The 17,955-nt window shown below is 33.8% G+C and overlaps 1 protein-coding gene across 1 annotated transcript in view; it reads right to left on the bottom strand.

The window, feature by feature from the left end:
- The window catches only part of LOC107711394 (rho GTPase-activating protein 15-like), a 35,964-nt gene extending 20,697 nt beyond the window's left edge, over positions 1-15,267 (bottom strand). The window contains exons 1-9 of the mRNA XM_016516382.1: positions 15,220-15,267; positions 11,835-11,971; positions 11,072-11,131; positions 10,665-10,726; positions 10,491-10,578; positions 9,535-9,624; positions 2,859-2,957; positions 2,442-2,580; positions 677-799 (exon numbers count right to left, since the gene is read on the bottom strand). Coding sequence (XP_016371868.1) covers positions 677-799; positions 2,442-2,580; positions 2,859-2,957; positions 9,535-9,624; positions 10,491-10,578; positions 10,665-10,726; positions 11,072-11,131; positions 11,835-11,969 — 796 coding nt within the window. The 5' untranslated portion in view covers positions 11,970-11,971; positions 15,220-15,267. The remainder of the gene's footprint in view (positions 1-676; positions 800-2,441; positions 2,581-2,858; positions 2,958-9,534; positions 9,625-10,490; positions 10,579-10,664; positions 10,727-11,071; positions 11,132-11,834; positions 11,972-15,219) is intronic.
- Positions 15,268-17,955: the final 2,688 nt, after the last annotated feature.

Raw genomic sequence — 17,955 nt, 5'->3', positions numbered from 1 at the left:
GCCAGCGATAGCTGTGTTAGGGGCCACCTGCGCTACTCTGTTAATCCCACAGTAGTTGTATTCATTCCCTCAATATTGTCCTCTTTGATCTCCCATTTGCCCCCACAGATACTACATTAAAGGGTCTTTTTTGACACCAGAGGAAATTAAAGATATCATTACCTTCATCCGAGGGTTCCAAGTATGCTTAAAATATCCTTTAATGTTATGTTTGGTGTATGCCATGAATGGAATAAATTAGTTACAGTCTTTAAGAATTGGCGTCAGGGATTTCTTGTTGAACTGGTATAATGTATAAAGGAAAAAGAATGTGTTGCTTCCTTTTTTTTCTTTTTTACTGGGTCACAGTTGTATTTAATATGGAAACATGCAGAGCCAAAATAAACTAATGTCCTAAGATTGCACATTCATATGTCATCACGTAATATGTAACCTGTAATTATGTAGCATGTAATTCTGACTATTAACTGGGCTACAACTGGGCAAAGTTTTAAAAAGAATAAGAGTAAAAAACATGAGATTTTTTAATCTGATAGTCGGCGATGAGCATTACATTGTATAAAAAATGACTGTAATTTTAACATTTTAACATTGTCTTATATATTTATATATGTATATACTATTTACAGTATGGTAATATATATATATATATAGTATTGTTTGGAGCATACTTCACCTTTAATAAGGCCTTTCTCATGTAGCGTTTTCATGGAGGGCCGTCTAGAGATGAACTTCTTCAGTCTGTTCTTAACTCCATTCTTGTCGGCGCTGTCTGAGGCGCTGTAATTCAGCTTGAACACTGTGCGGGGGATCAGAGGAGACACAGGAACAATGCTGTCACTGAACACTCGCGTCTGAGACTGTCTTTGTGCAAGTCCTCCTCATGCAAATAAGAGTGTCTCCTTTCTCCACACTGCTCAAAAGCACACCAGAAACACTACTTCTGTTGAAATATTCTCCAGTGTACGTAAATATCTCATTTCACAGCATTTATTTATTGATTCCGGCCAATATTAGTGTCAATATTACAACATCTTCACAAGTCCAGTGATTAGTATGTGACGAGTGAGAGCTCGGAGCTACTGCCCAGCATTCAGTACAGTAGTAAATTAATTCTCTTTGATACTCATTCGGGGCAGAAAATGCTGCAATTACCAATGACAGAAGCGTTTGGAGAGTGTCAAGTAGCTTGTAATTCATAATAATGATTGACAGAGAGCAGAGTGTCTCCGTCTTATTCAACATCTCAACAGAGTTCAGAACAGCTGTATATAATGTCTTAAATTCAGCTTCTGTTGGTCTCTGTCTCATATGGTAAATAATGTAATGAGATGTGCTAACGTGTGTCTGTATTTTACAGTTATCATGTTATTGCAGACACGGATGTTCTCGCTGTAACGCTGTCTCGCAGTAACCAAACTGCATGTGGTCAAGGTGCTGCTGGGCTTCCTGTTCTGACTGTGACCACAGCCGCACAGAGGAAAAAATTATCTACAAAGCGTCTTAACAGTGAATTGTACAAAAATATGTCCAGGTCACATTTCATTCCAAAAAACAACAGAAGTTATGTTTTAACCTTTTTTATATGTAGATTGTATGGTAACACTTTAGTTTAGGGACCAATTCTCACTATTAACTAGTTGCTTATTAGCATGCATATTACTAGCATATTGGCTGTTTATTAGTACTTATAAAGCACATATTCTGCCTAATCATACATCCCTTAATCCTTCCCCATACCTAAAATTAACAACTACCTTACTAACTACTAATAAGCTGTAATTAGGAGTTTATTGAGGCAAAAGGCATAGTTAATAGTTAGTTAATAGTGAGAATTGTACCTTAAAATAAAGTGTGACCGATTTTATTTATATAGTCAATTTGTGGACCTTTACAATATACATTATATAGTAACATGACAAAATATTGATTCAAATCAAATTAAGTGCATTTTTACAGATTTTGAATTGCTTTTTTTTGGGGGGGGGGGGATTTCTAATATTCTCATTAGATTCTCATTTCTGAAATATAACATTTAAATATAAATGAGCAGAACTGCAAAACAATAAATATTTTTTGTATATTACAGTAATGAGAATCGATTAACTGTCATGAAAAAAATGAAAAAAAAAAAAAAAAGAATAATAATGATCCTAAAATAAGTTTTATTTTACTTAACTAATCAAAATAAAATATAATTACTTTTTTTCTTTTGATTTTGGGGTAAAGTGAAGGTTGATAGAGTCTGTGAACAGACCGTATCATCTGTACTGCTAAACTCATTAATGTGGATATTAAACAGTGGTGAAGTGAGGCTGCAGCCCCGACACACTCACTGTTTCTGAACTCTCTGTGTTGATTGCCAGTTATCACCTCTCTCTCCCTCTCTCTCTTTCACACACACACACACACACACACACACACGCACACGTGTTACTCACTGATGGAGCGTCTGTGTTCAGATTTGGTCTCTTTTGGTTTAGGTTTGGTGGGTTCACAGGTTGGTCGGGACAAGCATTCTGTGCTGTTGGACCTGTGTAGGGACGCTCTACCACAGCTCTGGCCTCCAGCTGCAATCGACTAAACCACAACATCATATAAAAGATTCATCACTTAGATGCAGAAATAACATCCAAAAAATATTGCTATTTAAAGTATTTATCCCAGTGTTAGATGTTTAGCTATTAAAGCATTGGTGTATTTAACTGTTTATTTACCTATTCTAAATAAAGTCATATTTTAAAAATAAATTGCCTTCATATATAGCATAAGTAAGACCCATAATTCAATTCCCCATTGAGTACATGTTAATGTAAAAATGTATAAAAAGCTATTTTGTGTTTTAGCAATTAACTTACCAGACTGTCCACCGCTTTTTTGATGGCATCATGCCATTTAGAGATGGTTGGAAAGTGATCTGCCTGCAGCAGAAACTCATGACCATTTGGGGTGGTTATCTGTTTGTAAAAGAGGATTGAAATGAAAGTTTAAAAAGTGGCATTCAAACAAATACAGCTAGCAAGCTTTGTCTGAACAGTCCCCTGCCAATAACAGACCTGTGTATTAATAAACTGTACTACATCACGACTCTAGAACTGAATATAACAAAATAGTATGATCTTTTATTGCTTGCTTCTTCTTATACTTTGTCCCTATAACTGTAACCAAAGAAGTGTTTTATGAAGATATGAATTAATACTTTTATTCAGCAAGGACACATTAAATTGGTCAAAAGAGAAAGTAAAGATATTTATAATGTTACAAAATATTTTTTAAATCTTTTAAATGTTTTATTCATTATAGAACTCTGAAAAACCCATTATAGAAAAAATAATTTTAGAAAATTACAAATATATATATTATAGAATCCTGACTGTCTCCGCAAAAATAATAAGCAGCAACATTGTATTCAAAATTGATTATAATAAGAGATAAGAAATGTTTCTTGAGCACCAAATCAGTAAAAATACCATGGCAAAGTCAATAATAAACATTGTGTGAAGATGGTAGATCTCAGGGATACAATTACTCAAGCAAACAAAAATACAAAAAGATGGGAAGTGAGAAATCTCAGATGCACTAAGCCTTTGACAAGCTATTAGTTTGATACCTGACTAAACATTAGACTTATTTCTCGAGACTGGCATAGCATCACATGGCACAGTCGCATAGAATAAGCGGTTTTCCCAGAAAAATGCAAGCAAACACCAACGCTAAGGTCAGAATTGTCAAATACACTTGTTATTTTAAAGAGAGCTGACACTGCATATTTCTAAAACCTAAAATCATTTTAGAGTGTTCAGTCTCTAAAAATACCAGGCCGGATCACAGAATACATTTCTCCTCCCCCCATACAGTCACTCCACATAGACGTCCAAAGTTTATGCCCATTTAAAACAGACTTTTCTGACTTTGAAAGAGGGTGTCAGGGGGAATCAAGCAGTCTCTTTGGGGATGGAGTGAATATAGAGGCAATGGTTCGGGGCACAATTCTTGTCAGAGTGTGTTTGCGATCCCTCTATTCTTTATAGTCAAACATCCGAGAGAGCATGTTTGTTCTGAAGCTCCTTCTTTCCTGGAGGGTGCCTGCGGACATGACAGTAATAGTTTGTAGTGGGGTGGACTTGTTGGAGTCCTCATTGGCGGTTTGAACGGGTGAAACAGATCAACTTTAATGAAGGATATTTGTGCTGCAGGTCTTCAGAAACTTTCAAATGGCAGTTTCATATCTCTTTCTGGGTTTGCTGTTGTACAATGCGTGAAGCTTGTGCAATATCAGTCCCCTTTTATGCAGAGTCGACAGATATTTTATGCATGTGACGACATTCTTTTTTCTCATTCTTTTCAGACATTGAACATCAAATGAACCGTATGACGTATTGCCATTCGACTTTGATTTAGAAGAAAGCGCAGTGATAATGTTTCACAACCCAGCACGCAATGTATCAAATAATTCAAATAGTATTTCGAAGCCAAACCAGCCTTAACAAATTCAACACCAAAGCTCGATTAAGTTAAACTGAAACACATTTTATGTCTTTCAAAATAGCTCATCCTGCAAATCAAGCTGTTTCAAAACCAAACGTCACATTGGTCTTTGATTTCATGAAGATTATCTGAAAGCGTTGGCTGACGAGTCATGAGTTTTGTCCTCTCTGTTTCTGAAAAAAAATAAAATAAATTGCTATATTCACCAATACCTCCCCAGAAACAAGCTCTCATAATTTCTGCTATGTTTCATCTCTGCATGTGGTGATGTCCATGGAAATAAAGCTCATAGATGTAATGCCAATATTAGTAGTGTGCACATATATTTCTATGGACAGTTAACACTCTTATGGACAGCTTACACAACAAACCTTGCACAATTTTTACTGTTGCTGTACTGGGATTAATTATGTTCATCTAAAAGCATATTATTTCTTCTCCTAACATCTCCTAACTCTCACTTATTTTGTATATAAATAGCTATATATATATGTTCTTCTTTTTTAATGAAATGCAGTGTCCATCCACTTTCTGCATCACTGTGACTTTTTGCATTAAATATAAGATGAAGTGACTTAATAGGACCTTTACAGTGTAATATTTCTCTAACATATTATTACTGTCCTGTATTTAACATTGGTGATTGGTTAACCCCTAGTGTCTCTTATTGCAGTGAAAATAGCCCTGGATAGCCTGTTACACAATCTCTCATCAATGTTGTTAGCGTTGTAAAAAAATACATATTTAAAAAAAAATGTTTTGAAAGAATATTATTGGTCAGGAAAATGCCAAAGTGGCAGAGGAGCTGATTGGAAAACTGGGACTGGTGGAAAGTTTTGTGTTGCACGAGTGGAAATAAGAAAGAGTATAACATAAAAGCACTACGCTTTTAATCATGCTGTTTAATGAGGAGGAATTTGAATATCTGGGCTCTCACTTTGACTCTTCATTAATGTTTAATTATGCAGAGCGGTACAAAGACCAGAATGCCATTTGTGACTTAACATTTGTGTTTTGCTGTTAAATTAAACATTAATTTGAAAGCTACATAAAGACACAACTCAACTTTGAAGCGCTTTAGATAGGAAGGTTAATTATCTCCAATTTTCCACAACTCCTGAGATGGGTCTGGGTAAGAGGGCTTCCCAGAGAAAACAAAAGCAAAATCAGAGGAAATGGAGGAAGATGCATTGCGTTCCCCTGATGCTTTCTCGTGCACAATGTTTAATTCAATGGCTCAGACTGCATAGGCCAGATTAAAAATATTAATAATAACAATGACAGAAACAAAATCTTTGTAAAATGTTTCACAAGCGGGAAACACTGTTTCCGTAACCTACATTTACCAGATTGCAATTTTAAATGAGCCAGCTATTCTCGTAAAGAACTGAACCATTAGTCGATTTGATTAAAATTGTGAGTTGTAACATGCAAGTACAAAAACTTCCACGCTTTTTTATGCTTTAAAACCATAATATTATCCACTTACAGTTTATTGTTGTAGTTTGTGATACACACAAAGGGAAAATGTAAAACTACAGGTGAAAGGACAGTGCAACGGTTTGAGTTTTAGCTCTGCTGTCTCTCCAGCTTGACACCACATGCCAGCATATGATATTTCAATCAGCCTCAGATGTTTCCTCTTGATTCTCAAACACTCATGCCAGGCACCTATTGTCAATAATACGAGACAGTTGTAAGGTCTTAGTGCACTCGCTTTTGTGTAACAGGATTGCCTGGATTTGATAGTCTTTTTCATGCAGGTGGATACAATGAGACTTGCACTTCCATTGTCTGATGTTTTTTTTTGTTTTTGTTTCCTGTTGTATTGAAAACTGATAGGCTGTGCAGGAAAGTTCTTTGGTTTTCAGGATAAATGTTTTGGAAGATAATACTTTTCCATGGGTTGTTTAGTACAAGGAAAATAATCTGTATTTGCTTTTGTTTCTAACAGGTAAAATGTAATGCATTAATTTATTATTAATATTAATTAAACTTTCTTTTAGCTGCAGAAAACAAAAGAAGATATTTTTTACACTGTTTCAACTGTTTTTGTCCATACAATGAGTCAATGGGGTCGAAAAACAAACACAGACTTTAATCACATGGAAACAACATTGAACCACGTTAACTTTAATTGTATGGACAAACAAAAAAATATTTCCTTTGTTTTCCACAGCAGAAAGAAAGTCATACAGGTTCGGAACCAGTGCTGTAATGTTATAAAAAAATCGGTAATTGAAATTAAACTTAATATAAAAGATGAAAAATGTACACTTAAAAAATTCAATGAAAGCTAAATAGAAACATATAAAAATAACAAAAACTAGGATCTACCATGATTTTGTTTGTGATAAGTCTGATACAAATGTGTATAAGTCCATACATGCTAGAATCGGTTGTTTCTTTTAAAGAAATGTGGTGTTCTCAGCAGCTCTAGAGTTTTCATCTGTGCGTAGGAAAACAGATTTAGTTTTGTGGCAGCTTTGAAAGTGATAAATGCATATGGCTCCCTGGGTTCATAACCGTTTTAAATGAACCAGAAAGGCTGTGTGAGTCAAACCACTGAACAACAGTGTGATGAGAATTTCTAGTGAAGGAGATTCTTAGTTCAAGAAAAGAATAAGTGCATCTTGATTTTTACTCACCACTTGACATAAATGTTATGTGCTTTGTCACATATTACAACAGAATGAACAATTTCGGATATATTACCATTCAAAAGTTTGGGGTCAAACTTAATATAAAAGATGAAAAATGTACACTTAAAAAATTCAATGAAAGCTAAATAGAAACATATAAAAATAACAAAAACTAGGATCTACCATGATTTTGTTTGTGATAAGTCTGATACAAATGTGTATAAGTCCATACATGCTAGAATCGGTTGTTTCTTTTAAAGAAATGTGGTGTTCTCAGCAGCTCTAGAGTTTTCATCTGTGCGTAGGAAAACAGATTTAGTTTTGTGGCAGCTTTGAAAGTGATAAATGCATATGGCTCCCTGGGTTCATAACCGTTTTAAATGAACCAGAAAGGCTGTGTGAGTCAAACCACTGAACAACAGTGTGATGAGAATTTCTAGTGAAGGAGATTCTTAGTTCAAGAAAAGAATAAGTGCATCTTGATTTTTACTCACCACTTGACATAAATGTTATGTGCTTTGTCACATATTACAACAGAATGAACAATTTCGGATATATTACCATTCAAAAGTTTGGGGTCAATAGTTTTTTTTTTTTTTTTTTTCAGCATGGATACATTACATTGATCAAAAGTAACAGTAAAGACATTTATAATGATTCAAAAGTTTTCTGTTTGAAAAAAAATGCTAAATTATATATTTATCAGAGAATCCTGGAAAAAAAAATGCATCATTGTTTTCAATAATAATAATAAGAAATGTTTCTTGAGCAGCAAATCTTATCATATTAGAATGATTTCTGAAGGATAATGTGACACTGAATACTGGAGTAATGATGCTGAAAATTCAGCTTTCCCATCACAGGAATAAACTACATTTTAAAATATAATAAAATAGAGAACAGCTATTTTAAATTGCAATAATATTTCACAAATTACTGGTTTTATTGTATATGTGATCAAGTAAATGAAGCCTTGGTGAGCATTAGAGACTTATTTCAAAAGCATAAAAACACATTAAAAAAAAAAATTTACAGACCCCAAACTTTTGAACAGTAGTGCACGCCGTAAGCAAAAGTTATATACTAGCCCTTTGCGCACATGTGTACAATTTCCAAATTTATGGCCATTTTAAATATGTTAATTTGCAAAAATGCTAAATACAGCACCTCCGAAGTTGTGATTGCTTTTGAAACTGCTAAATTTCAACTGATAAATGCTGTAATCCTGGTATTAGTAGAGATATAAGGATCTGCACCAGCATTTAAGGTTAATATCAGCAGTGACAGAAGCACAAAAAGGAATAAAAAGTCAACTCCAGTTGCTTAAGACACTGATCAAAACCTCCAGTGAAAGAACGTGAACTTCCTTAATCACAACTATCCCTCATCTGACACAAGTGTTTTGTCTTGGCCTAAACCGAGCAGATCTTCGAGACCTCGGCTGAATGCCTCACAGATTGCAAATCTAACTCTCAACGCTGCTGAATTAACGAGCCTCCACACTAATTTCTAATCCCGGTTGAGGTTGATTGACAGCGGTGGCAGACTACGAAATGGCTTGGTACCGTCATTACAAGCACTTTTTCTGTGTGAGAGTTTGGGATTATTTAAGATTACTGTTTAATGCCTTTTTAATCTCTCCTGCAGAAAAAAAAAAAAAAAGATTTCTGGGCAAAACACTGGACAGCAAGTACAGTGGCAGCGATAAGATATTATAAGAGCGCGATGAGATCGGAAATCGGCTTTTTATCCTCGCTTTGCCTCATTATGTGAGCTAACTCAGCTATCAATTTATTGATATGTGTTTGGAGCACCCAAAACACCAGCCGAAAGATTATCTCACTTTACGTAAATCCTAATGAAAAGCCTTCATGGCAACAATGACTGGATAGAAATGCTTTTTGGGTGTTAAAGAACTTTGAATCCTGAAAGATCCATCCAGTCATTGTGTGCATATAAAAGACTGAGTATTTTTTCTCTTGAAGGATTTTAAGAGGTATGACACCAGCTCCGACAGTCCTTACGCAGCGGGCCTGGTGAAAGCCCTGGACGCTAAACTCACTGAGTGACTGGGTTTCTCTGTAGATCTTTCAATCCCTTGAAACTTCATAAATGTATCGAGCAACTTGGTTAAGCTATGATCTTACAAAGTCGGAGCTAAAAAAGGAAAGATATATTATTAGAGATGAAGCAGGATGCTTGCGTTGTTATTAGAGGTGAGACCATGTGACTCAAGATTAAGACCGATAGCACTTCTGTCCAATCTTCACTATCAAGATTTAGACAATCTACATCATACTGAGATTCCAGTGCAGTTATTAGTTTCTGCATAGTTTTTCCTGTTCTAATGGACGATAAACAGATGAAAGGATGAACTTTGGCTCAATCCGTCCCACTGTCCTACCTGAAACACGTTCTTTCGGCTGGATTTCTCTGTTGTCCACTCGATTACAGCCCCACACAGATCCACACCATCTGGTTTACCACCTGGCTTCTGTGGAGAAAGTACAATTACATGAATACGTTTGCCAAGATACTAAATAGAAACACCACGTTTCTCGTGTCTTACGTGACTCTGTGAAAAAATAAACAATTGACGAACACTATGTTTTGATACAAGACATATCACTTATTAAATCAAATATTATATAATAATAGATCACATTTGTCAGGAGATTTTCACATTTATATTTAAAATGCTTTGCATGTGAGAGGCAGAAATAATAAAAGAGCTCCACATCAGTAAAGGGACATTTCTTACAGTCCTACAGTTTTAATGAGGTGGCAAAAATACTTAACTTCATCCTGATAACCTCTGTGTTTATTGGCCTCAGAAATGGCAGAGAGCTCGGGGGCTTTAAGGCCACTTGACCATGAGTGATGTTGAAACTAATATGAGTTGACCCCATCGATGCCCTCGACATACCATTTACAAGCATGACAAGCCTGTGAAGGTATAGCAAACCTCTTCTCAGCCGAACCTCATGTCTCTATTACGGCCACATGCTGCTCAAATCAGCAGAATAATAATATGGCTGGAGAGTCCCGTGCATGACGGGTAAATATGTCTTTTTCCAGCAGTGTTTTAAATAGTCAGGATCAAAGGCAAGTTAAGAAGTGAGACAAATATGGAAATCATTACGCTTCCCCACCCTGTAGCTAACAGTTATGCTGCTTAATGCACATCTGTAGCTATTCATTAAATTCTACTGTTTATTTTATGTTTCAGTTTCATGATTTTTACACATTTATTTATTGTATTATAAAGGTAGGATTTATCTGTTGACCGATTTTTTTAACCTAAATACAGGTGCAGTTGCTCTGTTTGTGGGTGTGTGTAAATATGTGTTGCGGTCTTACCAAATTTGCCACGGCTTCTTGTTTGCTCTCTTTAAAGAACAATAGTTGATTGGAGCAAAGAACAACCCAGGTTGAATTCCAGTTTTTCCTGTGAAAATTTTTAAAAACTTAGTCTTGTAGACAGACAGACAAAGAGACAGACAGATTGATATTGATAGATATTGATAGACAAACCGTAATTTCTTTCCTCCTTCAGCAATTTTGGCTTTGTTCAAATATTCTCCTTTTAAAATAGTCTGTAACATGGAATGAAACATACAGTATAGTGTTTAGTCTTCTGGAATTTAAAAATGACAGTAGCTCAAAAAAAAAGGTTTGAAAATTGTCTGCTGCATTTTCATTTATTTTACTGGTTAATTTACTGGTTAAAAAGAAAAAGGAGTTTTGAAACCAGGCTTCCCATTTATTGTGTAATGAAATACTAAACTCTGTTTACACAGCTCAGATTTCCGTTCTTCAAAATAATGATTATATTATGAACTTTTGTGAGCGTAAATATGTCACTGCAGGCTCTTCTGGCTCTCACTTTTAAAAAACCCAATTTGAAGTGATAGTAATGGAGGAGGTACGACAGACCATACCTGCGGCCCATCAGAACCACCAGCATTATGCTGAGACTGGTTCCTCTGGTGACGGTCGATCTAAACAAAGAGCATGTGTTGCTAAGTAATATCTCTCGCCCAAATAATATTCTGTTGCCCGAATTAAATTATGAACCATGTTAAGATCTTTTGTAATATAAATTCTGTAATATATATTATTTTATTTATTTAGTATGTGTTTTTGGAGAAACTGACATGCAACATTCTATCAAACTACAGATCATATCCTATCAGATTATTTGGTTTCTCCTACAGCTTATTTTGCTTTCAACAGTAGCTGCACAAAATTCCATTTTACACTCATGTTTGAAAGATTTACATATTTGTAATCTAATATTGAATTTAATTACATGCATATTTCATATTCCATCATAATTCTGATTCAAATTTGGTGTGTTTTTTTTTAAGTATCATAAAAATACACCGACTATGACACAAAATTATTACAAGAGTAACAAGTAAAACAGATGCAGTTTATGTTTTATGTCGTAGTTTTTTCAGTTGGTGAAAATGGCTACATCTTCACAGCCGTAAAAGCAACCGACCCTGTGCAGCAGTGCTGGTCTGCCCTCTGCTGTTCTGCGTCTGTGTTTCTAAAAACAGCCATTGCAACAGGAACTGCAAATAAGGTGTTGCATGCAATGCAGTTATCCACACTCTTGCAGCATAAATGTCCAGCATGGACGGAGGGGCATAAAATCATTTAATTGGTCCTGGACTGTGTGATTGTGCTCATGCTCACAGGCTTCTGTAGTGTGCCAGGTTCTGGTAGGACCATAGACTTTGTCTGGCTGAGTCTTTCTCCAGTGCTGCTTTGAGAGCTCTTGATCCTCATCTGAACAGCTCCAGGAAGCACCATTGCTGGCTGCTTCTGCATCGCTGTGAAACAGAAAAAAATAGCAATATAAAATCTGTCATTTGTCATTTTTTATTGGCTCAAAATATGAACTATGCGTGAGTCAGACACAAAAAATAATCAAAGCATCGTTTTAGCCAATTGAAATTTCAATCAATGAATTGCATAAAATTACACTTAACAAAAGAATGTGACAACTTGCTCCAACCTGACATTATGAAAAATATCCCTGTTCTGAGAATACACTTCATCCTTTTTTAAAAAAAATTGTCTTCATTTTATATTTGACTCTGAATGTATTCCAGTGTGATTTTGTGTTCACTTGTTTACACAGCAGCTTATTTTAACTTTGAGAACAGAATTCACAGAAAAAAAAGATCTTAATTTAAGATCATTTTGAAATATGTGTTTAAAACCAACATTCAAAACCAGAGAAAACACACATTTGTGCAATTAAACTTGTGTCTGAAAACCTTATAGTTACAGAGATATACCCATATATAAATATTATAATTAGTGCTGTCAAACGATTAATCGTGATTAATCACATCCAAAATAAAAGATTTTGTTTACATATAATATATGTATGTGTACTGTTTATTATGTATATATATATTTATATTTGACTCTGAATGTATTCCAGTGTGATTTTGTGTTCACTTGTTTACACAGCAGCTTATTTTAACTTTGAGAACAGAATTCACAGAAAAAAAAGATCTTAATTTAAGATCATTTTGAAATATGTGTTTAAAACCAACATTCAAAACCAGAGAAAACACACATTTGTGCAATTAAACTTGTGTCTGAAAACCTTATAGTTACAGAGATATACCCATATATAAATATTATAATTAGTGCTGTCAAACGATTAATCGTGATTAATCACATCCAAAATAAAAGATTTTGTTTACATATAATATATGTATGTGTACTGTTTATTATGTATATATATAAATACACACACATACAGTAAATATTTTGAAAATATGTACATGTATATATTTATATTCTTATATTTTATATTTATATAAATATATTTAACATATAAACATAACATATTTTGTATTTATATATACATAATAAATATACACAGTATACACATATATTGTGTAAACAAAAACTTTTATTTTGGATGTGATTAATCGCGATTAATCGTTTGACAGCACGAATTATAATATTATGACATATACTGTATTGTCCTATATATGTTACCCATAAGCCAATATATAATTTTTACATAAATACATTATCAGGGTAGATGAAGATATAAGTTTAGAACATATATAAAAGTAAAAAATAAATAAATTAATTAATAAATACAGGTATATCATTTATATTTACTTATATAATATCAATATGTATTGATGGGCTTTAAGATTGATATACATGTTCATGACATATATGTACAGAAATTATACATGGAAAATCATATAAGCTACATATTTATATGGGCTAGATATATTCATTAATATATGCAATTGTTCCAATTTCAATTTGGGTTCATTCATATATGTTTTTACTTCATATGACAATATTTTTCATATATGGAAATTGGGTTACATATATTACATTTGCGTATGGGCCTGGTGACAACTTCCCTGCGTGACAGCTAGCCCTGGTCTTACCTAGCATTAGTTGGTTTTGTAGTAGCATGTGCCTCAATAAAACTGTTGTAAATGTACATTGTTCACAAAACTCTGTTACTGGAGGCATCAAACTAGAATTGCAGGCAATTCCATTGCAGTTCAGTCACATTGATAAAATCATTAGTAATTGTTCAGTATATCAAAATGCTACTGGTCTTTTCAAGACATGGACTGAATTCACTTCCTGAATAATTTTCATCTTCTAAGCTACAATAACAATTTCATGTTTCAGCTTTTATAAATTGTTTACATATTGTGATGTATATAAGCAAATACTACATTTGTTTTTTTCTTTGACATATTTCAATATTGTGTCAGGAGAATTTGGTGGTTCACTGTATCAAAAGCAGCAGACAGATCCAGCAAAATAAGTATAGAAGATTTGGAAGCCGCTCTTGCCAATCTTAGGGCTTCAACAACTGAAAGCAAGGCAGTCTCGGTCGAATGTCCACTTCTGAAGCCAGATTGGTTGCTGTATATATATATATATATATATATATATACTTAAACTTGAATAAAAGGTTCATATTCATAGGTTTTATATTTTGATTTTTTCCCTTCACTTGCCAAAGGGTTTACATCAAAATAAACAACCAATTTTTGCAAAACTCTAAAGTGCACTTCACACTAACAGCCATTTCTGTCATTCATTTAGCAGGTTTTAGACGGTTTAAATTTTTTTTTTCATTCAAGATGAACTATAATTAGTAAATGTCACGATCACAGCGTACAGATATCAAGATCAGTGGCCATTTACAGAATGATGCAAAAATCCCATATTTTATTATATTAATCATATTCTAATAACTACTTTTTTTTTCAATTATATGGTTATTTTTTCTTTTTATTTGATTATTATTATTTGTCCATCTGAGGCGACACAAAGACTTTGACTATGTGTATATTTATTTAAAAATGTCTGTAGTTGGTAAACCATGAAATCTGCTGCTGCTATGATAGCATATGCTAGCATGACAGGAAATAAATAAATCTTCAAAAAAACAAAACAAAAAAAAAAACACCCAACGGAAACAGTGCCACTTCAGCCATGCATGACAAGTAGCTTTTTTTCACAATGGTTTTAAGAGTGGGCAACAGTCTGCAATTTCCTCTGTATAAGAAAAGTGAATTTCAATAAAAGTTATAATTTAAGGAAATTGTTCATATTTTAATCATCCAAATTATCAGTTCTGACATTTTGCCAGGGAAGTTCAGGGAAAAGATTTAGTTCACATATAATCAAGACTTATCATCAGAAGTTTCAGAAACAAGACATCTTGAACTTCTGACCTGAAATATTGTCATATATCAAGGTCAATAATACTATTATATGATATAATGGCATAGGCATGCATTTAAATGTATATACATAAACATCTAGATATGCATGTAAAATATCTGACCCTCTACCTACCTAATTTTCTTTAAGCAGGATTTACCTGATATGCAGTAGAGAGATAATAAATAAAGGTCTATCTTAGAGAGTCATGTGCAGAGAAAACATAAGCAACCATCAGTAAGCCTTCAGTAACCAGCTGCCATCCAGAAAACTTTTCTTTAGCTGCATAATCTCTGTTAATTTCATATATACTGTCATTAAAAATGAATAAAGTGGACACTCGTACCTGGTTCCCGGTCGTTTGTTTCAGCAGTCACAGAGAGAGAAAGTGTCGTTTGGAGGAAGTGTAAAAGTCACATGGGGCACTCAAACTCTACGTCTCTCAAGATGTGCAAGCATTAGTGCATGTATGGGGCTTCTGCTATCACACACTCTTCACTTCCTGAGGCCTGTCACAACAGTTTCAAACAAGATGGCTGCTGTGAGCTCACAAGAACAGATGAAAGGTGATCAGCACCATTTCAGCCTGAGACGTCTCCATAGAGATAGACATGATGAGACTGACTCCTATTTTGGAGAAGATTGGTTAAATTAGGCCTGGTTTTAGGGCCAAATAATTTGGTTTGAAAGTCGTGATTTCTATATGATTGACATAATGCATATTATTGTAAGTATATTGTTCTCCTTAAAAACTATAGCAAATTTAAAATGTAATGATGATGTTTCTTTTGTTCTTTATTTTATTCTTTTTTTCTTTTATTACGTCTAACCAGATCATTTGCAATAATTTCCGTTTTAGCTGTCTGAGGGTGTATATTTATATATATATGCTGTATATGGTTCACCATAACCCTATTTGGCTCAGTTTATGCATGTGGTTTGAAGAGGTACCTATTCTAATATTACGTGGTATGTATAACTTACTAAGCTAAACAACAATCTTATGTTTGGGAGCGATTTGGCAAGAAGATACAGTTCTTGTAATAATACAGTGGTATTATATTATAGGCCTAGGTATTTTTTAACCACAGGGTACATATTCTATTTTTAAAGGATACATGATGGAGATTACTGCACAAGACTTTCCAAACTGGAAATCTAGGGAAATGAGTTTCTGCTATGATTTATAATTCACCATGTAGTGTACTTACCTCGATCTCAGCTGAGTCACACCTCCCCAACACCACTATCACCAGGTAACTACTTCTCATGTTCCGTTTGCATGACATAGTGTACCATTAAGGTGCAATGCAGCTTAAAACAGCTTACCTCTTTCCAGCTGTTCGCAGAAAATAAAATACAACATGATACGACACTTCTATTTCAGTGGATATACTGTATAACCTACAGTGATATGTTTTTATAGCAAATAAATAAATAAATAAAAACAATAAAAAATTAGAGGATTTAATTTGATCATCAAGCAAAATTAAAATAAAACTATTGCAACATTTTTCTCTGTAATTACTGTGCAAATAGTCCAACTTGATCCCCCCTTGTTCCATGTAGTTACAGGGTAAGTAGCTACAACAAATTGTTCCAAAACGATTGTTGTTTAGCACAGTAGGCCATACATACATACATGCATACATAGCAGGTAATTTCTCCATCATGTCAAGCTCATTTTTTCCCTAACCCAACATGGTGGGCTGTTTTATTTAATTAAATTATTGTTTGGTTAAATGAACCCAAAATGGGGTTTTAAATGAAAATAACACACAATATGACAACAGTAACAACACAGGCAACAGATAATAATAAAAGGTGGAAATTTATTACACCAGAAATTGAGAAAAATGAAAAACCGTAGGCCTACATACAAAGTTTAGAAAAAAGAAAACTCCACACTTGTACAGCTTATACAGTCAAACCAAAATGTTTAATATTGAATAACTTGTGTTTAAGAACAAATTTGAGATTTTGTTTATTTTGTTCATGTTTTTCAACCACTGATGTATAAACTACCACTATGGCCAAACCATCACGCCAACAAACACAAACTGAAAGCCTGTAATAAACACTGAAAGTTAAGAATTAACCAACCGTCTCAACCGAGCGTTTGGATTGAAACAATAATCCAGCGTTTTTTATATGTGTATTAAAAGGTATAGTGTTTGTTATTGCTAAATTGCTTGCAAATGTAAAATTGTTGTTTAGCATAGTAGGCCATACACACCACATAATATTAGAATATTAGTTTCAATATACTTATAGTATAATTTGTAATTTTCCAGGTTATTACCTCTTTATTCCCTAAATGTTGCAGATTGTTCCCTTATACCTACACGGAGGTACTGTATAGGTACATTATTGTTACAAACAGATACGCTGTAAATTCGGTTTACTTAAACTCTAAATCGCGGGCTGTAATCTAAAGCGTCACCATATTTTGTTTTATTATTTTGAGGTTTATAAATAAATCCACAATAAACTGAGAACTATTAAGATCACACTGAAAAGATCAGTTCAGTGCATGATCAGAGAATTGGAATATTTTTCCAAGTTCTGAAAAACTACATGATAGCTGATTATATAATAGCCATTCTATCTTAAAGTATCAAGGAAAATATGACCCCTCATGATATAATTTCAGTGTGAAATATGATCCAAACAGGCTTTGTGAGATTCACTCATGCAAGTATCGCAGTAAGGTCTTTTGTGGAGCTTAAAGCAGCCTAAGCAGGTAATATGATACTATAGTGCAGTAGTATTGATCAGAGCAATGAATAAGCAACACAAGTGGAATATGCATTGCACATATCATACCAAAATAAAATGCTACTTTATTTCAAAAAGGCTGACAGCCCATGCTTTAAGGAAACAATGGCTGTTTACTACTAAGCCCACAGCAGGTCTCAATGATTTTATTGTATTATTTTCAAAAAGATAGATTTGACAGAACTAGAAATATAAGAAAATATGTATTGTTTACAGATTACAGATCTCTCAGCAATTTTGTTAATAATAATGTGTAACTAATATTTTGAATATAAAAAATATATACATTATTATTTATTATATA

This window comes from Sinocyclocheilus rhinocerous, unplaced genomic scaffold (assembly GCF_001515625.1).
Source record: "Sinocyclocheilus rhinocerous isolate Xijiao unplaced genomic scaffold, SAMN03320098_v1.1 scaffold388, whole genome shotgun sequence".
In the NCBI taxonomy this organism is placed as follows: domain Eukaryota; kingdom Metazoa; phylum Chordata; class Actinopteri; order Cypriniformes; family Cyprinidae; genus Sinocyclocheilus; species Sinocyclocheilus rhinocerous.
The sequence above is the reverse complement of the archived record's forward strand: the minus strand, read 5'-3'. Positions and strand labels throughout refer to the sequence as shown.